Here is a 23686-nt window from a genome sequence, read left to right as displayed (position 1 = left end):
TATTTTTTTTTTTTTTTTTAAAGAACAGGAATATGAAACCAGTCATATTTTTTTAATTTCTCTTTATCCCATCATAAATACGATATAGTTCTTTTCTCATAGAACCGGGATGGAACTTTATATTCTGAATTTAGCCAGTTTTGTGAATCTTTTTCTAATCACTTGTTTGTGGGCAATTTTTATAAAAGTATCGAGTGATAACTTGCATTATCCATTACTAATATACAGTTCTGAGGAAGAAGAAACATCATTTAATCGAACCATTTTTTAAAAACATCAGAAATCATGTCCTCATGGTTGTTACCGGAACCTAATACCTTTAACAGAACCGTTTGAACTGCCGATGTGAACTATTATCAAGTCTCCTTGTAACAGTTTCATCTCGTCAAAATTTATTTGGTATATGTCCTTAATTGATCCATATTCCATCTAAATGAATATATTTATCCTTCGTTTTCTTATTTCTTTTATAGTTCTAAGGTAATTTCTTCTCCATACTACAATATCATTTCTTTGTATTGAAGTGGATTTTTTGGAATACTTTTTATACCGAAAACATATTTCTTTTAAAAGTTTCCAGACGTGATAAAAACTTTGTTTACTGTCGGAAATTATTTTCTAAAGAAGAAGTAATTTTGGTTTTCCTATAACTGTACGTGCTGTTTGAAATCGTACATTTACTGACATCAAGAATACTACCAACTAAATCCACTGTTTCATCAACACCTTCACATAAATTTTTGTCTGTATATAATTTAACACAACTAAATATTAATGTTTTTTCATTAACTGTTAAAGATCGCTTACGCGGCCCTTACAAAATTTCCATAATCACCCTAGAATTGACAATAGATTGTACATTACGACTTGTATGCTACAACTAAACTAAAATGTTAAGGATACACAACTTGGAAGTCCTTACCATATGGAAAAACCTAAAATAGTATTTTCGATAAAGTTTTTCAGGAAGAAACTATTGAAATTAAAATAAAGCATAATTTCTACGTTTCATTTGCAGATAGGTACTTACAGATCTTTTGATACGAATGTTTTATATTTAATACACAGGGCTTTTGACCAATCCAAACAATTCTCTATTGTTCTGTACAGCTTATAATTAGGAAAATTAGAAAGAAATCAATTTTTATAGAAAGTTTTGGCCCTACTTTGAGGCTGTATAACTCCTCAAGGATGCAACTATAGTAATTGTAATTGTAATTGTAATTTATTTAAAACGAGTGCAGCATGAATGTGTGATTTAGTTTATAAGTTAAGGATCTCGATTTAAATAAAAAACAGTCATTTTATTCACTATCTTTATTCAAATGGTGAGTATAAAAATACAATAAGGTACAATTGATATCGAATATACCAGAAACATTTTAAAATTGTAAATTTATTCAAATTTCAACAACTTTTTTATTATTTTTCAACTCCCTTTTAGTAGGATTTAATAATATTTTTTTACGTTTCCAGAACTGAAACGTGGAATAAATATCTAAAAAAATACAATTAACAATAATATTACATTAACAATAGCACCTAATTAGTGAAAAATAATACACTGAGAAAAAAGTTTGAAAGCAATACCTTTTCATGAAATAATGTATATGAAACAATTAACAATTCAACATACAATTATATCGTTTCAATAACAATTATTTCATCAAGAAAGAATTATTAATTAAAAAATTGATATAATATAAATTTAAAATATACTTAGAACATCTAATATTCCTAAGTACATGATAAAATTTACTGTTGGTGATTAAAAAATGTATTAAATAAACGAAAACTTGAAAGGTAATTACTAACATATTGAAAATTTTTCAATTCGTCAGTTGAAACTACTCGAATGCTTCAAAAATATCACAGTTGTTGCTGTTTTATGTTAGAACCAAGTGAAACAAAACAAAGAAATACTAGAAATGTATGATATTAAACGAACTCGTGAGTTATTTCAATAATTCGCTCAGTTTTCAAAATTTTTTCTCAGAATTTCAAGGATAGGTTTTTTATTTGAAACAATTATCCAACAAAATATCACATTCATAGATATAGTTTCTAAATGCTAGTTTATCCAATAATAGCTTGCCTGGATCGTAACAATATACAATGTAACGTAGTTCATTTGTCAACCACAAAAAAACCGTCCTAAAAACTGATTATTTCACCTGCTACAATCTGTATAGTAAGTACTGGTAGTTACTATTCTCATCATTAAATAAGTATCTTGCTCAGTGGATTCTAGTAATCCGTTTTTTCAAAAATTAGAAAGTTTTACTAGTTTTCTGCCGGTTTTGTTAGAAATATTCATAGACCACGAAGCTTAACCCATTAACGCCCAAGGAGTATTATACAATGTTATTACTTGTGTTGAGTACGATATACACGAATGATGAACCGTTTCTGCTCGCTAGATCTTTTACTAGTCACAGTTCTGTTTTTCCTTAGAAAGAAACAAATTTCAGTTGCTGAACTGCCAGAAGAAGCCAAAAATTTAGACATGGATGGTTCTCAAATTCTTACAGAAGGCATATACGTAGTAACCCCCTGTACATTATGTCGATGTCCTCGGGAATAATTTGTGGTAAAATTTGTTCCTATATTCACAATGAATATCGTGGTTAACGTTTTTCAGTATATTTTAAGTACTTTACATCGGCGGAGTTGATATATGAACTTCGTCGGATAAATTTCCGAGCACCAGGAGCAGTTTGGGAAAACAGAACTGGGAAATGTAAATTAGTTGAAGCAAAAATAAAGAAAAAAAGGGATAAGGGGCAGACTATTTTCATTTTAAGCGAGACTTTTCAGTGTTTCCAAAAGAAATATGTATGGAATTAAAGTAACCAAAAATTCCTGGACATAAGGGTAATCTGCATACAGACAAGAAGAAGATCTAGTTCCACTACATGATCAATGTTTTAACTAATTTCCTGAATTGTTTTTTATATTTTCATAAGTAGATAAGGGGTAAAAATGTTATATTTTCAACTTTACTGATTTCCAAAATTGTTTTCAACGCCTTTGATTGTTTCAAGCGATTTTTCATAATTTCTTTTATCGGTTTCAAATATACAAGAAAATCATCTGTAAATTAAATTTTGATCCTTTCTGAATAGTATCCCAAGTTTCCTTCTCTTTTGCAAATTCCATACTAGTTTGGGAATAGACTTCATAGCATCACACCTTTTGAATTCTCCTATCACAGCAAATAGTAATTAATATTCGTTCTACCTCATTACTTCTTATATTTATATGAGTATCCATGTATTCCCTGATTAGGATATAAGAAAATTTTCCTGCCAAATGCAAACTACAGATACCACTTGTGATTGTATAATCATATAATCTACATCTCAGTAACCATCAGTATATCTCAGAAAAAATGCTACCTAGAAAACCACTCTTGCTACATTGTATAAACTTACGAAAATAAATTGTTTTTTATTGATAAACATGTGCATCATCTTGGAGGAACAACAAGTAAATTTGATGGTATTTTTTTCTGAAAATACCTTATAGTTTCAAAGTAGAACTAAAATGTTTACAAAATTTACCCAATAATTCTTCTACGTTGCACGCTCATGTTTATACGCAGTAGCTTAGCCTAGATACTATTTATAAAACAGATTTGACAACATCATCTTCAGAAATTAACTCTTGGATACAGGTTACTCATTATTTTGATATAAAACAATATGTAGCATATATAATTTGCATTTGATACTACAGTTTGTCGATACTCTGTATAATGTATCTATTGTACAAGAGCGTCACCAAAGGGCACAGGGAGAATTAACTGCCCCCTCTAGAGATTCCAAGAAAATTATCAAATGTAATAATTTATTTTCAACTATTATTTTAATTGTACAGTTAATAACATGTGTAGCTCTACACGTTATACTCTGTACCGTAGATGTAAAACTGATACTACAAATGAAAACCTTCATGTGGTCTCAATTTTACCTACAATTCGTACTTTTCTCATCCTCCATATCAACTTGCAACCTGCTGGCCATTGGTTGGCGACGCCCTTGACCTTGTACATATCATTCTTACTTCTATTGGGAAAACTTCATTTAGAAAATTTCAAACCATCGTAAAATTTGTCTTCGTACAAAAAATCAATTCCGTTTGTTTTATAATGTCAGTTAATACATTGTTTAACTGCATTTCTATACAGCTATTGGCACTATATATTTGGTTATTGGATGGGTAAAACAACGTGGATTTCATATTAACTTCTTTTGTATGAAAATATAACTGAGTGTGGCAAAATTTTATTTTTAAATTAAATATAATGAAGTTGTTTAATTAATTCCAATCGAAAGATGTGGTACTTAATTTTTGGTTACACAAAAGCCCATCTGTTTCTGATTTCAAGTGATTTGTCATTCATATGATTCTTTATCTAAAATTGCCAAATTAGTAATAACAAACTAAATAGTTTTTTATATATAGACAAAGAAATTACAAAAGACAATCCATGTCATGCTAAAGATACTAATAGTAAATACTTAAAAATTTATATTTTAAATTTTTTAATTTTCGAAAAGCTTTTCAAGCAGTGGAAAAGGTATTAAATAAGATGGTAAAAAATTTTTGTGCATAGAACGTTGCTTCAAGGCATTATTTTATCACTATGTGATTGAAATAATTGAAATTCTATTTATTTGCCACTCGAAGTGTCTGTTGACCAGATTTATTGTTTTAAAAATAAATTAATATTGATACATAACAGAAATTTGATAGAAAGTTCTATTATATACAGAAGTATACTTCCAAATAATTGAGAAATTGCATAATTTATTATAACAACCTATAATTCAAATATTTTATTATTAAAAAATTGAAATTTGTTCTACCAAAATGAACAGGATTTTGAGTATTGCCAGTTTATGTCTAGTAGGGCCAGTTAACTGTACTTTATTTATTAGAAAAGTCAGTTTGCCCAATATAAATTGAGGTATTTAAGATCAGAATGGTAACAAATATTCATAATTCCTATTCTGTATATACTTTCTTAATCTGTATATACTACAGGTCTTTGGTAAGTATTTAAGAACTTATATATTGATAGTTATTTATTTACTACTATCTGCAGGATTTCTACAAAAATATATTCACATTAAGGTCGATTTATTCAATAGTTAAACAAAATTGTTGTCCAGCAACAATCAGTTCAAATTGAGAATTTATTTAGGTTTGATTGAACTGTGAACTGATTATGAGAGGAATTTTTCCATTTTTTAGATGAGCTAGAGCTGACTTCACCTCAAAATTAATTACTTGAAAATTATTACAAAAAAAATAAAAGTAATTTTTTGATGGTTGTTTGTAAAAGAGAGAATGTGAAAGAGAAATTTACTCTGGATAATTGACATATGTCATATAACAAGTTTGCATATTTTTTGCCAAAACGCAAAAGCAAATTATCAAAAATATACAAAATTTGTTAGAATAAGTAACATAATATTAACTACATTAATGGAAATAGCTTACAGTCGTTTTTGATTTGACGTTATTTACTGATAGATTAACTAATATATAACAATTCTTACTACCATATATTATTTCTAAAGGCACAAGTTGATAATAATGATTGATTGTACTACATTTACAAAAGTTTTGTCACATTTTGCAATATTAATTATTGTGCTACTAGAAAATACAATAGTTTTCAACCTTGCAATCAATATATCAGATAAATAACGCCAAACAACAGGGTACAGTATGTGACAAAAAACCTACATATTGAATTTTTTGTTGCGTAAAATTATACAAAAGTACAAATATAATGGGTATTTAATTACGTAGATTAATTGTCACATACTGTACACTCTGAATTTTTGAACACAGTTGTTTATCAGGTGCTTGCTGTTCCTTAAAAAACCTTTTTCATTTCCCTAAAATTACTAGTCATTCACCACAATTAAATTAAGTAAATTCGTCCATTTCATTGGAATTATTATAAAAGAGCTAATACAACTAATATCACTATAAATTTATCCTCTTGTGGATATCTGATGTTCCACTAACATAATATTCACTAACATTGCTGATTCCATTTTTGTGTACGCCATTATGTTCAACGTGACCATTTGTGTAGCCATTCTGCTTCTTTTCATTAGCGACTAGTTCTTTCTGCTTCTTCTCTTCACTGAGTCTTCTCTTAATGTAAGTTTGATTGTAGAATTCTTTAAAAAGGAAAAAGAACATGACAGCATGCATACCGATCCACCATACGAAAGCCCTTGGATAATTACAGTCGATAAAGAGAAGTTGGAAAGCATGTATCATTATTGCCACAAATTGAACCTGTAATTTTAAAAGAAAATTCATTGAAAATATAATAAAATTAAGGTATGTATATGCATACCATTTGGAATGTAGTGAGGTACCTCTTCCACCAGAGGTATTTTTGCATATGTGGTCCCATAGCAGATAACATGTAGTATGTATACATGATTATATGAACAAAAGTGTTGATGAATCCAAAGAATGTACTGTGACCACCTGAAATAGTCAATTAATATGAGTTAATTGAAATAGTGCATCTTCTCAGCTCTATTTTCAGTTTTACAACTATCCTCAAAGTTTAAATTTATATGAAAAATATAATACAATCACCAATCATTCTGTATTGTAAGAATGTTGCTGCTTTTTTAGAGAAAATCTTTTGGTAATAATAGATCAAATAATCCACCTCTTTCCGCTAATACATATCTCAACTCGTCAGCTAACATTTTACTAAATAGTTGGATTATTTTTCACTCATTGTCATAAGGATTTGTGTCTTTTTAAAAAAGATAAATGAACTTTTTTTTAAATACATAATCCTTTAGAAAACGATAATTTTAATTTTGATTCCTGATATTTTGACAGATTTTAGAGTTAAGACTATTTAATTTTATAGTTACATATACAAACTATTGAGTAATTTTAATATTTGAGTGCTTACCTGGTGTATATTTAACACCAAACCATACAGACATTGGCATAATACCATGGTGGATCACATGAAGAGTTGACACATGATCGTTTTTCTTTCTCATGACAAAAAATATCTGGAACATAAATAATTTAATTTGATATACATTCATTGTTTAATTTTTATATCATCCAATACATTGATATTTTGTATGCGAAAAATATTAAAAAATCCAAACATAGCTTATTAATTGGGAGAAGGAAATAGAAGTAGAAGAATAAGACCAAAAAATAATTATCATACATCTATCAACAATTGTTTAGAGAAAAATATATATAGGGAAATGATAAGAAGCAAAGCCAAATATTTTATTTATGTTAAAAATAGATATTAAAGACTCTACATATCAATGGAAATGTTAATAGTAGTGAAAAATTGATGATTCACAAATAAATTGGTTTTAAAGTACAAAGTAAAAAAAAATGATTTACGAATTATAATGAAAGACGAATTTTACAATACTTACGGTATCAAGAAACTCTGTAAATTTTGAGAAAAAGTACCACCATGATGCATGCACCATCTGAAATAAAACATATAATGAGCCATTAAGAAATACATGTTGTTAAAGAGAAAACTTACTCTTATTGTACTTGGTTTATTGGAATAATCTACTGGCTGACATCTAAAACTATATTCACCCGTAAACCATCCTGAGATTCCTATCTGAAGAATAAACAATAAAATATATATCTTTGACATGATTTAGTATATCTTACTGTCTAATTGCATATACATATTTAAAACTTATAGTTATGGTGAAAATATTTTCTTTTAGTTATCAGTATATCACATCTAAATACCAAATAATTTCAATAGATAAAGTGATCAAATGCTATAATAATATCAAAAATTATTGATGAAATAATAAGGTAAGGGGTGTTATTTTCCTATTTTTAATACTTCCATATTTTTCTGTATTTGCTAACAAATGGACCAAACATGATAAAAAGTGAATTTAATTGATTGTCATATATTTTGTTCGAATTTATTGAAGATATATACAAAGTTGGAATTTGTGAATTGTTTTGAAAATTAAAACTGTTTACTATACTTACTTGATAAAATAGCCATATACTAAACACAACTTGAGCGAAATTGTAATAAATTAATGTAGTTTTTAAGTTGAAAGGTTTCCTATTTTCCATCAATTTAGGACCTAATACCTACAAAACAATAAAATATATATTCGCTGTCTTACAGTGGTGTAATTCATTTAAAAGTAGTCAATATATTTCATGGGTTATTGAATTGAGTGCATTGAAGATAAGTCATAAAAACAATTTCAAACTACTGTATTAACTAACCTCAAAATATGCGAGTGAAACAATACTAATAATGAATTTTGAAATGACACATTTTTTATCTAACTTTATAGAATAAGTATGATTAATTACCTTAACTATAAATACATATGAAAGGCATATTCCCAACGTTGGAAAAGGACTTGACATTAAGAACCAATCAGCAGTTCTTGGATCTGTAACAAAAAAGTTAAATCAAAGTTGAGGTTATAAAAAAATTTCAAAACATGTTAAATGTAGATTATTAATGAGCATTCCGTAAAATTATTCTAATTACAAATCATCTAATTGCCAAAATTCGCCGTCGCAATGTCCAGCAGTACCTCGACGATAATTCTCATAATGGAAAGAGAGACGATAATCGTTAGTACTTTTACCTGGTCTTAAGTTAAAGACACGTGAAGAGTATCAAGTGAAATTGAACTCCTTGATTTGATTATTCAAGTTCTAGATTTCTAGTGGACTCTAGCATTCGTGTTAATTTCAATTTACAATCAGACGAATCTGCCAAATTGAATATAAAAAGTTTCTTCCTTGTCCGATTTTTATAAATTTCAATTTGTGATATGGTGGTATATACCTTGCTGTCAATCTTTCAATTTCTGAATATTGGCCGGTTTTATTTCGTAAACAGTTCATGTTTAGTTAGTCCCTTTCGTCACGTGCGTAGTAACTTTCATTTTGTTTCAACCAAATATTTTAATTATATCAAAGTTTTAAATAATGGAATTGATAAAGTAACAAACGTTGAAGATACTCATTTGGAAAATATATGAAATGCTTCAGGTATAATACTATTTTCCTATAAATTTAAATACGTCGTACCATTAAAGTTTCCTTCAAAGACTATTCATCCAGTTCATACATTAATCCTTTATTTATAGTGGGTGTAGTATTTACACTAATATCGATTCAAGGTTCCGTTGATACAAAAATTGATCTTACACATTTGCATCGCAGCATTATTGCATCAACTCTATATATTCATCAAAATCATCATCTACCGAATTCTTGAACCAACCATATTTCATTATCATCGTATTTTGTGGATTAATCTTTGACAGCATCAGTTTTATCAAACTCTTTAACCAACTTACCCATGGTAAATCTTGTGGGATTTCAGAGAAAGAGAGAGAGACCAATGCCTTATTGTCAAAAAATTTTGTCACAATTTGTAGGCAAAGGCTTATATAAAGCTAAGAAACAAACTCACAAGAGTTTGATAAAATCGGAAAAGGCTTGAATTATTCATTCTTGATTCCTTAGTCCAGGGAGTTACTAATTTTTTGAATCCATTCAAGAAATAATAGTTTGAAAGTTCCTCAAAATATGTTTTTACATCTCTCATCATTTTTAATAAATAACCAATGGAGATTTCAAATTTGGGATCTCAAAACACTATATCGATGATCAGCTGAAAAAACTGTTTTTGCTATAGCTACAGCTGGTTCATCGAATTAAGCATATTCTTTCACTTGAATTACGTTTAAAGGTATCGAAACATTATTTTTATTTTTAATGCAAGCAATCAATAAATCGTCACAAATATATTTTCAATATTATAACCTACTCATCAGTTTATGTCAAGATATTCCAAATATTTTACGTTAAATCGTATGTGAGACATATAAAAACTAATAAACATAGCAAATGATATACATTTCTAGCCTAGATATAATTTGAAATATATCTCTGAATTGGTTTGGAATGGAATTTTCGTAAACGTTATGGCAGTGGTGGATCGTAGTACAAACAATTTATTTGTCGATTTCAAAAAAAACTTATATTCTAGAAATTTTATCGTTATTGTGAAATTTCCATTGATTTTGAGGTAAAAGGTTATCTATCTAAAAAAGTGGAACAAATAATATGAAACAATGAAAATGATAATGGTTCGGGCTCAGGATAATGAAGTGCAGATCAAAAACCTGAAACATTGAGGCCATATTTTGATCAACAATGTTCATGAATTTGTGAAAGAAATCTGGAAGACTGGAATATAGTAATCATTTAAAAATGATTTTCTAATTGATTTCCATGAATTTATATTTGCATATTTGATAAAACTGACCGCAGTTCCTGTGTAACTTCAAGTTCTGAATTGAAAAAAAAAACGTTTCATCCATTGTTCAAATTGCTACCACGTTCTAATTATAACTCGTGAATATTTTATAATAATCCATAACGTCGAACGATCACTCACTATGACCATGGGCCTTAGGTGGAAAGATTTTAATAATACAGATAAAACATCATAGATATCCAAAGTCCAAATTATAATATGAAAGAATAAATAATTAGTTAAAATTATCCTCGAGGAAGGTTGATGAACTTGAAATTAAATTGAATAGTTTGAAAATGATCGTATAAAATATTGATAATTTTGCATTGGTTACTCACCTTGATATTTATTTAAATAGTTATTGACGCCCCTATAAATATCCGTTACAACAGCCATCGTTGATTTATCTGTAACAAATTATTCTAATTATTACCAAACTTCACTTCGTATACTTTTGAAATAACTATTTCCAAAATATTGACGTAGGAATTCAAAGTAACTATAAACTAAGTTTGAATCATAAAGACTATGAACCGTCTAATCTATATTATAATAAGGTATATGATAAATATTGAAAAATTGGTTTAAAATCAAATTTTTTAAATTATCCGTTTAAACTTCATACTAAAACGTTCATTACCAATATGGCAGTACACGGACGTCAGAATATAGTAGCTTGTAAACAGTTAACAGCAATCTTTAGTATTGTATTTTTTGTTATAAAATGTCTTTCGAAGCTTACAAGTGGTGTATAGTGCCTCATTGTACTAATACTTCTATGAAAACATCTGAAAAACTATTGATTCACGTACCTAGAGCTAAAATCATCCAAGCCAATTCCGAGATAATCGGACAATGGCTTGAAATCTCTCCAGTTCATGGCTGCATTGCGGCAGTTCGCTATCCCTAACTTCTCTAAGTCTTCCTCACATGCATCTATGTGAACGGCCTCTTCTCTTTTTGCGCTTTCTTCACTTGTTAAGGTTCTTTTCACCCAGCTGTTTTCTTCTGACCATATACCCCAACCAACGCAGTCTTTTTGCTATATAGCCGATCTCTGCCTGACCATATAACCTTTTAATCTCTGCATTCGTTTATCTTCTCTATTGATCTTGTTCCCCTCGTATCCCTCAAAAAATGTTTCTTAACATTCCTCTCTTCCCTGCATTTAGCCGGTTTTCCTCTTTCTTATTCATGACCCAGTATTAAATACCTTATAACACCGTATAACTATCCAGTGAATTCTTAGCTTTGCTATCCTAGAGGTATCTTTGGACCTTAATACGTTTTCTAGAGCACCAACTGTTTTAATGGCTCTTGCCGATCTTTAGTCGATTTCGTCGTCTCCTTTATTTGTTGCCGTCATTCTCAGGTATTCAAACTCTTGTACTATATGAAATCGGAACTCCTTGTTTTGCTATGTTGGGATTTTTAATTGATTTTCATTTAAAAAGTTGTCATCCATTTTAATATAATTGGTTTTATATTCGTTGACACGTAGGCCATATCTATTTGCTGTGTTTTCAAATAGTAAAAACATTTTTTGTAGCTACTTGCCTTTTGCTATTTTAAATCATTCCTTGAAATCGTAATCCACTACCCCTGAGAATTATATCTAATAGGAAATTCAACAAAACTGTTGACAACTGATCTCCTTGTTCTAACAATCGTATTAATTTTTTAAGTATCCCAAGTTTTGCTCGAACTTGGTACCGATGTTTTCTAAATTTCGAATCATATCCCTGTCGTCGATAAATAATAGCTTCAAATTCACTCCCTGCTAATAGCTTATATCTATCTTATATTTTTAAATCCACCTTGATACTCCTCCACTTGTTTGTCTAAGCATATATTAATTAATAATACATCGATTTACAATTAAATTGGTACTTGAACTAGAAAACTATTTTTATTCATATTTACTAACACAATAACAGTTCCAAGAGCAATTCAGATGGAACAAAACTTATGATTACTTCCTAGCTCCCACGGTTTCTATTACAAATTGAAAGAAAACTTGAATCCAAACTTTTCTTTGCGATTTTTTCTCATATATTTTTATTTATTTGAGATATTCTGTTTTGGGGTAATTTTTAATCATTTCATACCCTCTAAATAAGCTCCAAATGCTAATTTATACTGAAATGTGCTCGCATAAAAAATATCATGGTTCAATTTATTGACTTTATGTAATGGTTTTTTTTTCCATTTTAGGGAAGGTTACAAATTTCATGCACATCATGTCGAAAATAGCATGTCAATTCTTGTTCTAACGTATCTGCAATAATAATGAAACTTCTGGGAATTACCTCGCGTGATTGGTAACATGCTCTAATAAATCATTTATTAAAATAGAGGAAATATTTTTATTTTTCAAGGTAACCTTTCAATTCAACGAAATATATCTAGTTCATGATTTATCTTCCACATTTTAATATTAAAAACAATTGTTCAAGAATTCACCTCAACACCAATTGGTTGTAATTGTTGCTTCCAATAGAGAAAACTGAAATATTTTATGGTTAACTGAAATAATGTAGAGTTTTCTCAAATTAGGAGGGCATAGAAAAATTTATATTCATTCTTATCTCTATCTCTTATCTTTTTATTTATCCTTACGTAGTCCTTTTTCGTCTTTTTTATATCAAAACTTATTTATAAACACAGCGTTGTTTAAAAGGCATATATCTATATAGCCATTATAACACAATGGAGAAATAATGTATTTTAGGAAAAATTGCTGTTTGGCAGTTATAAGTAGGTTAATTAGTTGACATTAGTACACTCGATATATTTAACATCAGAAATTATTTCAACTGTCTATCATAAGAAGTGATAAGCCTATAGATTACGAATGCTTCATCATTTTATTACTCTCTTATAAATAAAAATGAACTATAGCTGCTTTACTCTCATACCATCCACTATTGTATGATATTGTATTGTTTTGTAGTGAGTTATTACAAAATTATCTAACACAAACAACATTGTTAATAGTGGTCACAAAATGTAATGTCTCTGAATATTCAAGCAAATATATTTCTATAGTTGGTTAATTTTTTATTGTATAAAGTTATAATGAAATCGTAAGAATATTCAATTAAATTATTGCTATAAAAATCGTTACGTCATTTTATGACCACTGATATGACACTCAATTATACAACCCTACCAATTACTTACTTCCAGATAAATACGATGATATTTTTCTTAAAATTTAATAACAAATGCTTATTTGTTTTTAGGATGGTAATCTTATAGTTGATCTAACCAATCCTTTATTAACAATAAAAGTTCTTTCTAAGATCAAATATAAACTCTTTTTAGGTATTTTCAGGAGCAGGCATTCAAGATTATTACCAATGAAATGATACACCCATGTTTTTTATCGAACGTTTGTTTGGAATCTCGAGGAGAAATATTGACCATCTGTCGCTGATGTTATCAACACAATCCATCCGTCACAAATTCAGTTCAATTACTAAACGCAGAATAGAAGCGAAGTTGCCGGTGAAAGATATGTTTTTTTAGACTTTTATTCGAAGTTCCATTGGTGCAAAGTTTAGTACCTCTCGTTTAAATATTTTTAATATTGGTCAATACTCATCGGATATAGATTATATTACATAATTTGCATTTAAAATTGTTTATATAACCGAAACAATTTCAAATTGCCGTGTGAATTTACTACCTAACCTCAAAATATGTAAATGGGTGAATATTATAACCATACATGCTTATTTGACAAAAGATATTATTGCTATCTGCCGCTAACATTGTGAACATTTCTCGTGAATTGAATTATTGTTTTCGCTATTAGTATTTGTAGTTTGAAACCAAAGTTGCAAAATATATATTTTTAGATAAATTTGTAATATATTAACAACTATTGAAAGGTATCGTGTAGGAGACGTATTATTCAAAAAATTTAGAAATCAATATATATTTTGGGAGTAATGAACTGTTTTTAGTATCAAATTTCAAGAAATTTTCACATGGTTCATATTATCATTAATTGTTTTATATGATCTGCTTGATTTTTTATTATATTACATTCATGGGTTCATATATAGAAAAAGTAATTATATAAATTTTGAAAGAACTGATAAATAGATCATAATTATATACCATGAACGCGGCTCATACAGGCCAATTAGTTTTCTATCATAACTATCTAAACTCTTCGAAAAAATCCTTCTATTGTATATAGAATTATCTAAATTATACGTAAAGAAGAACTGTTTCCAACACATCAATTTGAATTTAAAAAACAACACTTTGACAATCCAACAGTGTCATAGATTAGTGAACAATATTAAGCAAGCAATAGAACAAAAGGAATAATGAGCTTCAGCATCAAGGACCTTATTTATATTGCTGATATTCCAACTACCGACGATACTCTAATCGCTACTTTCGCAGATGATACTGCAATAATGTCTTCAGATACAGACCCTACGAGAGCACCATAAAAGCTACAATACCACCTAAATGTTCTACAAGAGTGGCTACATAAGTGAAAAATAGAAGTCAACACTGACAAATCCACACATATCACGTTCACTACAAAACATTGGTGTCTGTCCGCAAGTCAAATACCTCAAACTATACTTAGACCAAAAGTTAACTAAGAAGAAACACATACAAGCTAAAAAAACACAACTAAAGTTAAAACTTCAAAATATGAACTGGCTAATCGGTAGACGATCGCAGCTAACAATGGAAAATAAGATACAACCAGATTTCAGTCCGAAACTTAATCCAATAAGTCTTTTATTAGTTTCTAAAAAGTCTAAACACCCTCGTATAATTCAGTATAAATTTGCGAGTGAACGAATGTATTAATTATTTAGTAATCGTGAAAATGTACCAGAAACTTAATTTCAAAGTAGCAATCTTTTGGAAAAATATTCCATTATCAAGTGAATTTCCTGGAAATTACAATGACGGGAAGTATTTGATCAGTGGGACGTAACTACTTATGTTTATACTTAATTGCAGTGACTTCTAAAATCTGCTCAACTTCATTTTTATTTAATCCTTAACGATTATGATACACATGATTGCAAATGAACATTTAGAAAGTAGATATAAATAATATATAAATAAAGAGGGGAGCTCTCTTGTTTTTGAAGTAGATAAATGATTATTTCGGTAATGATTTAATAACGATCGTCGCTTATTGTGAATAATAAATACATTTGCAACGTACCGAAAAAATTGCCACAACGAATTCAACTGCACCTCATGCACCTACTACCACACTCATACTATTTGAATGTTAATAACAGTTTTTAGTTAGTTATGAGGTAAGTTCGTTATTAAAACGATAAGCTGCATGGGCGTAACTATCTAAGAAATATTTTCACAATTTATACTTCGCTATATTAGTAACCAAAAGAGGATTTGTGTTTGAATGACTTTTAGTGAAGGATTTTTTTCGATTTCAGCGTTTACATCTTCATTGTAATTGAAGGACAAAGTGATATCAGTCTCATTCGAAGAAGACTTTCCATAATCAGAAAAGTTTTGTCTACAACTGGCTGCGATCAAAGTTGATGTTATGTTAAGCTATAATAAAATCTGATAGCATTATCAACGATTTTAGAGGATGGCAGAAGAATATTGAATAGGGATTATTAAAAAAACAAGTCTTTTAAATTTTATCTCACGGCTCCCGAACTCACTGTATTCGCCGGAAATGAAATATAAGATGAGGACACATTCATAGTTTTCTTGACTTTCTTCATATCCAATCAACCAACAAAAGTATTGCAAGCCGCGTTCAAGAATCATTGGGCTATCAAAGCTATTTTACATTTGCAAGCTCAAGTTGATAAAGGCTCATACAAACGATCTCTTTTTACAAAAAAAACGTAAAATTTGTAATCAAATCAAGTTGGAGTTTATTTATTATAAAATATTATTACAGAATGACAAAAATGCAAAATAGAACATTCAGTTATACCTATAATAAGAAAACCAGTTTTTTGATAATGGTATCGTAAGTAGTAAAATAATTTTAAAAAGTCAAGTATTTATCAGTCAATTAATACTGAAGCATATTTCAACTGTTTATCTAGAACGTCAAGGTTGCCGTCAATATAAACTGTTAGAAAAAGTTTGACCAGAAGTAGTAATACCGAAAATATGAGAACTGTTTATAGGTCCAAGGTCCGGTTTTTTCACGTTCTAATAAAGTGCCAAATAGTTATTAGCCGCATGACTTTTTTCACCCTAATTTGTTTAAATCCGAACTAACTAATAAGTATTTGTCACTTTATTCTGTACCAAACAAATCTACTGTTGGTAACACTATGAAAGATGCCTATATAGCATGTATGTATGTCCATGTATTGAATAAGGAAAGAAATAAGCGATCTACGGACGATTTCCTATGATCTGTGGTTGTGACAACGATCTGTGCTTAATTAAATTTTCACGTGTTTTGCCGAGGTTAATGTTGAAGTAGTCGCTAGTTGGAAAAAATTGTGTTGGTCTGAAAATTATAGTTCATATTGGAAATAATTAATAGGAAAGAAAAAAGGAAACGGTAAAAAAAATTCAACATCGGACCAAAAATTGTAATGATCAATTTTATGACGATCGGAATAAGCTCGTTTTTCTGGAATTTGCTGTATTTTCTCAAACAATTCCTCATCAAACAAATCTTCTTAATGAAAATTGAAAAGCATCCGAATAGCCACAGTCAATGAGAGGCCTTTCCCACTATTGGCAATATTGTTTTTCTGGCCAATCAATCCAATACGGGAATTTGAATCTTTTCGTTTTAAAATTGTTATGAACGAAACGAATATAGTATATGAACACCCTGTATATTAATACATTTTTGAAATCTACGTAAAATTTTAGTATACCTTTGTCTAGAAACTTTTTTCGAAAAATGCATATTTTTTGAGTTACTAATTTTGTTATATAAAATTTGAACCTTGCAGACCCTTATAAATTATTTTTTTACGAGAATACCCTTAAAGATATGAAAATAATTTCTATTCGGTTGCTTTTAGCAAGGTCAGACGTATTTGAATCAAAGTTGAAAATTTTTTCATTTTACACAGGGTGTGTATAAAAAGTATTCAAAGTTTAACTTCATAAATATCAATTTTCTTTATTTTTTTAAATAAAGCCACCCGGTTTTTTCTATTTTAATGCATTCCGATTCTACCGGAAGTCGGTCATCTTTGAAAATATTTTAATTAAAAAGATCGTATCCAAAAACTCAAACGTAGAAATTTTCATGATTTTACTATAAGTATTTTGCCATATACAGATAATTTTAACCCGTCGTGGGACACCCTGTATAATATTTATTTAATTGAGAGGATTACTAACAAAATTAAACGCTAATTAGTGGTAGTATATATATATATATATATATATATATATATATATATATATATATATATATATGCGATTATTGAATACTGTTATAATAAAATAAGATAAGAAATATCGTGCACAATTGAACAATTGAACGTGTTTACATAAAATCCGTTTCTAGCTCTCAAGTGAAATCTAAACAAACTAAACGTAACATTACATAATAATCAGATTACTTTTTCATATTTTATTCTGTTTGAGGTCGGTGTCATCCACACGTGTAAATAAATTATCAATAGCTTCCGACAAACGGCTGTTATTTCATGATATTTGGTCCTTCAATAGTAAATTGTTTTCATCAAATAAAAACAATTTACCAACCTTCAGTTTCATAGAACAACAAACAAAGATTTACAAATTAGAAGTAATGATTTCAAACTGTAGGTTAAAATGGAGCAAATTACTGGTCCAAAAATCAATTTAGTAAATAGAATAAGAACAATAAGAAGTATCTTTGAAATGAAATATTATACGATATCAAGAACATATTGAAATTTTCAAATGGTCGACAGAAATTTGTAAACTGGAATTGTTTTGTAAATTACTGATAAAGAACAAAAAGACGTATAGAAAATAGTATACAATTATACAACAAAGTAGCTTTTCGCGTCTTTCGGTTTGCTAATTTTTAACGATGCAAAAGATTTCGACATAATTCTATAAAAATAATTTCTTAAGCTGTTATCTTTTATGATGATAATAAACGATACCTAAACATTTTCACATAACTTTTATGTTGTCCCATTTCTGGAGACAATAAAACAATCATAACGAGTAGATTGATCATTTTAAGAATTAAAGAAAATTAGCAAGTTTTAACGATAGATATTAGTGTATATGATACCATTTTGTGGTGGCTCCTTTTCATATAATATCGAAAATTTAAGGAAAAGCCTGTAGTCTTCCAAAAATGGCTGAAGCTCGGTTTTTGTGTAATTATATTTTGTAAACAGCAGCGTAAAAAGCGGGCTAGTGTTTTTTACGCCGTGCGTATGAGTGTTGTCTTTAGTTTGGTTCAAATTGAACAGTTCTTCGTAGTTCAAAGTTAAGTCAGCGACCATTTTTCATTTAGGTCTTTCGATAAACTCATTAAGCTTCTACAACTAACAATCCTTTGAAAATATAATCAGGAACATTGTCTTGAACCTTTTAACATCATTGGGCAAACTGCTACTGGACACTCCGATGTGGTAGTCTGCAGTTTCTTCCTCCTCTATATACCAATTGCATTTGAATCCATCATGATGCCTATAGCAAGGTATCTTACATTATCGTGTTTGATTAAAAGACCAGTCATCAGTCTAATTTCATGAATGTTTAAGCAAAACAGTTAGTTGATAAAATCTCAGTGTACCTTAGCTTGTCTCTTTCTTGCCAGGTGTTTCGATTCATTTCCACAGAATTTCTTAGAGATGTATTGGCTATACTTTGAGCTACACAGAGAATGATTTCTAGGCCCATTGGTGTTTTGGATGGTCTCAATCTGTGATGGGGTACCAAAACGAGCTGGACCTTACAACCATCACTCACCAGCTCATGTAAAAATTCTTTGCACTTCAGCCTAGATCTAGAGCACACCATTTGATTTTTGTTTCTATAGCATCTACATTGCTTCGGAGCGAACACTTTCGTTTAGAAGACGTGTACGCTCGAGCTATTCATCATGGAACCGAAACTTTCCACTTCAACTTCCTATTCTTCATATCACTTCATCTTAATTTAATGATATCTTTTCCACGTGTACTTTTGTTAAGATTAAAGAAAGAGAAGCGCGGCTGGGTTTTCTGTGACAGTTAAGAGTTTAAAGAGGAACATGTGCTTATCACTGAAAACATGTCATTGTTTCGTATCGTTTGAAAAATTAAAGGAAATTCAATTTATAGTGAAAAATCTTTGACAATATATATATATATCTAGTAGTAAAGCCAAAATACTTTTTCAAGTATCTAAATTGTTAATGCGCAAGAATGTGTTTTCAGTTCAGGTAGACCTAACTACTATTTCTTAAATTGCAATGAACCTTATCATAGACCAAGGAATTTTTATAGACGCAAAACAATAAATCTTTTAGAATATTGACGTAATCTAATGTGGCAAATAAAATGTGAATTATTACTGGAGTCAGTTGATTCGTCAACATGTAAAGCAAATAACGTTCCCCTACGTCAGATTCAACCTGCTGCTGAATATCAGCTGATATCCTTGAGAAAGACATTTTGCTTATTTGTGTAGCAAAATTACCACCAAACATTATTTCTATAAATCAATGTAATTTCAATTCCTATTTCTATGGATTGGTGATTGATACGACCAATGCATGTTATGGGATGAATTATATGAACTGAATTTTAACAACAGATTGAAGAATGAAAATTTCGGATGCTTTATCAATATAAAATGAAAAAGTTTTTATACAATTGCTTAGAATATATACGAGCACTACTCTGTATGTTTTGAGATGCCACGAAGCTAGGAGAGTTACAGCTGGCAACTTTACTATATTAAATACCAGTATTTTCAATTTTACATGATCATCTTCAACTGAACAAAGAAAGTTATGTACGCAGTATAGGATTAGTAGAAGCAATTAAACTTGAAGATTAACGTACAGTTACGGTAAACTAGTACGCCACAAAATGTTTCTCTTTAGTTCTTGTTGCTTAATGATGTATTTAGTATCCACCCTATTCGCCTGATTTGGCCATGTGTTTTATTCCTGGTTACTCTTTAACCTAAGAGACCTTCACGTGATCCATGATTCACGACGGAAGATAGATAAACTACGCTAACAATAGTGCATCTTTAAATATATAGCATTCATTACCTTTTATACATTATCTTAGCAATGTTAGTGTTCGAGCAATTCAAAACTTATACAGAAACCCAAAAGGTACCGTCAAGCTAGGAAGTACTATTCGAAAGGTTTGGAACAAGTTAATCACCAAAATTATTCATAATAATAATAGAATATCTGCCAGTGGAAAGCACGCAAGGAGATCCTGAACTGCAAATAAATAGATGTAGACAATACAAATACCTAGGAAGCATAATTTCAAAATGTAACAACAAAAGAAGATATAAGAAATATAGTGCAACAAGGGATAAAAGCTACACAAATTGTGAAAACACTGCTCTAGCTAGAAAAAATTGAACTAAACACAAAAATAACAATATAAAAAGACTTGTGGAGTCGTCCATTCTAACGTATGGATGCAACTGACGATGACGGAGAGACAGGTTGAGTATACACGTCTTCAAAGAGAATACAGACCAAACAACTGGACTAGTACAAACATGTGATGGGAATGGAGCAGAACAACTGGCTGAAGAAAGCTTTGATGTATCAACCGCGTAATAGAAGACGAAGAAGTCCCTCACGGACTTGAGGAATTGAACAGACCATGAAAGAGCTATCCAGGTAAACGAGTGGGTGGATAGATAGAAAAGTGTAGCGTACAAAATGTGAAATACGAAGGAACCTGTAGGACTTCCGCTATATATAGATATAAAAATTGACCTGTTGAAATATTTCTCATTTTAACTCCAACACCAGTTCAAAATCATATGACATAATGGATATATGTTAATATTAGGCAACGATATCAAGCAAGGTGTACAAAACGCGATCGTCATTGATGATCATTTTTTAAATTGCTCATTATACTCGCTTTCGCAGTGAAAGTGCTCAACATTTATAACAATGTCATAATATTTAATTGTTACCTTAATTAATTAAGTATGAACGAATCAATAATAATAAGTATACTTAATGAAAAAAATTGGGTGAATTTTTATAGCAGCAAAAAAACAAAAACTTTTTTTTTACTTTTATTCGTAATATCAAATATTGGCCACCCATTGAACTCAATCTCTCGTTAGTTTATACGATGTTCATCATTGTTATTAAAAAAAAAATAGTTTCTCTTATTGACATAATTTTTAATTGTGATAACTGACTATAACAATGGATATTTCATCCACTAGAGTCCGATCAAACTATAAAACTGATCCAGGCTTTACTCAGCATATTATGGCCGGACGTAATCGTTTAAATCGATTAATATTCCACTAAACATTCTAGCAGCTTAATTAGGCAAACTGGTTTGTGAAAAATTAGATGAATATAAAGCGAAAACACTCTTAGTTATGGTTAGGGATCGTCTCTTAACTGATAACCAGATGCAAGAGTCAATATACTTTAACTTGGAGACTAGCACAACGTATATTACATCCTCACAAGCCTGCTAATGGTCGAATATCATCACCCTATCAACGATACATCCAAGAGATACTATGATAGCTTGTAATGTTATATGTTGGTAAACGTTATTGAAGATTATGCCTCCATAAATCTTTTAGCAATTAAAAGTGGTAAGGTGTATATACGATGATAGTCGGACGGAGCCAAATCTGGTGAATAATGGGGGTGTTCTAGTAATTCAAACTCTAAATCACGGCAACATGAGATTTGTGTGCAGAAACAAAACACCTTTGGATAGCTTTCCGCGTCTTTTCTCTTTAATTTTTTGCCGTAGAGTGATCAGTAATGTCGTATAGTAATCTCCAGTTATTGTTCTACCTTTATCCAAGATATCAAACATGCTTACTCCATGGCAATCCCTAAAAATTGGAGCAAGAACTTTTCCAGTAGATTTTTGGACACGAAACTTCTTAGGTCTTGAATAACCAGAATGTCGCCATTCCATCGATTGTTGCTTTGTTTTTGGATCATAGAAATGTACCCAAGTCTCATCCATAGTAACAATTCGGTTTAAGAAGTCTACATCGTTTCCAAACAGATTGAACGCAATGCTTCTACCCTTGCACGCTTTTAATCAACATTCAAACATTTGGGAATCCATTTTGCAGCAATTTTTCAATGTTCAAACGTGAAGTAGTTGACGTGAACTATATGATGAAGCGTTCGTTTGAAATACTCAAGTGCTTCAAATATCCTTTTTAGCTCAATTCGACGGTCTGGTAAAATCATGACATCTTTATCATTGATTCTGCGCCATACATCGTTATTCTTTATTTAGTACAAATTTATTTTGGTCTCTTTAATTGTTATTTGATCTTCAACTTCTTACTTGCTTAATATGTTGTATTAGTTATTAATATTGTTTCTTTTTTTTTAAGATTTCTCCCAATTTCTGTTAACAGTAATGCCTAGATATTTGAAATTTTGTAATTTGTATTATTTTTTCTCTCTTTGAATTGCTTTTATGTTCATTTCACTTACTATTTTGTTAGTTCTCTCAATATTATTTTCTCATTCACTAATTTCAACGAGTTTATTACAATTGAGATTCAAAAGAAATGCGGCTAAAATAAAAATATAAAAGACGTTACTGACGTAGTTTTAGAAAATCCTATCAAAATTATTTTAAATGAAGTTGATAAGAACATTCCTATCACAATTTTGAATACTTCATCAAGTGGAGAAAGCCAACAATTTCGAAATGTGTTACATTCAGAAGAAAAGTTTCGGGCTCTGGAATGATTATTTTTTCATAGTATATTTAATAATGAGAAATCACGTTAGATTTCGCAATTTAAAAATTTTTTCGGGGAACCTTATATGTTGATTCGAATAAATATTCCCTCACCAAACGGGTCTTCCTCAATTCTCTGTTGAATTTATTTCACAATTAGACTCATTTTTTGCTTGTAATCATTTCAAACATGTTTAATTAGATTCGTGTTTACACGTATACGTTTAATCTGTGAAATATTTACATACTAAGCATTACAATACGAAAGATTTACTATACCTGCCAAAACTATAAAGTCAATGTACATAATACGTTGATTTTGTGACGAAATTGTATTAATTCATTATGCAAACTCTCTTACGACACTGTGACAGCGCTTCGAGTAATCGAGTCGTATGAGGTTTTTCTCTGCGCGCGACCTTGACCC

At 29.8% G+C, this 23686-nt stretch overlaps 1 protein-coding gene across 5 annotated transcripts in view; it reads right to left on the bottom strand.

The window, feature by feature from the left end:
- Positions 1–1302: 1302 nt before the first annotated feature.
- Positions 1303–23686, bottom strand: part of LOC130452463 (elongation of very long chain fatty acids protein AAEL008004-like) — a 54082-nt gene continuing 31698 nt past the window's right edge. For 3 of the 5 annotated variants that reach the window (XM_056791762.1, XM_056791763.1, XM_056791764.1), the window contains 8 exons: positions 10702–10770; positions 8395–8477; positions 8056–8163; positions 7580–7663; positions 7464–7520; positions 6968–7073; positions 6386–6522; positions 1303–6324 (listed from right to left, as the gene is read on the bottom strand). In XM_056791762.1, the coding sequence (XP_056647740.1) occupies positions 6004–6324; positions 6386–6522; positions 6968–7073; positions 7464–7520; positions 7580–7663; positions 8056–8163; positions 8395–8477; positions 10702–10759 (954 nt within the window). In that variant the 5' untranslated portion in view covers positions 10760–10770 and the 3' untranslated portion in view covers positions 1303–6003. Of the gene's footprint in view, positions 6325–6385; positions 6523–6967; positions 7074–7463; positions 7521–7579; positions 7664–8055; positions 8164–8394; positions 8478–10701; positions 10771–11175; positions 11571–23538; positions 23629–23686 lie in introns of those variants that run through there. The other 2 variants (XM_056791760.1, XM_056791761.1) reach the window with 2 other exon arrangements.

Source organism: Diorhabda sublineata, chromosome 1, assembly GCF_026230105.1.
Source record: "Diorhabda sublineata isolate icDioSubl1.1 chromosome 1, icDioSubl1.1, whole genome shotgun sequence".
NCBI lineage: Eukaryota > Metazoa > Arthropoda > Insecta > Coleoptera > Chrysomelidae > Diorhabda > Diorhabda sublineata.
The sequence above is the reverse complement of the archived record's forward strand: the minus strand, read 5'-3'. Positions and strand labels throughout refer to the sequence as shown.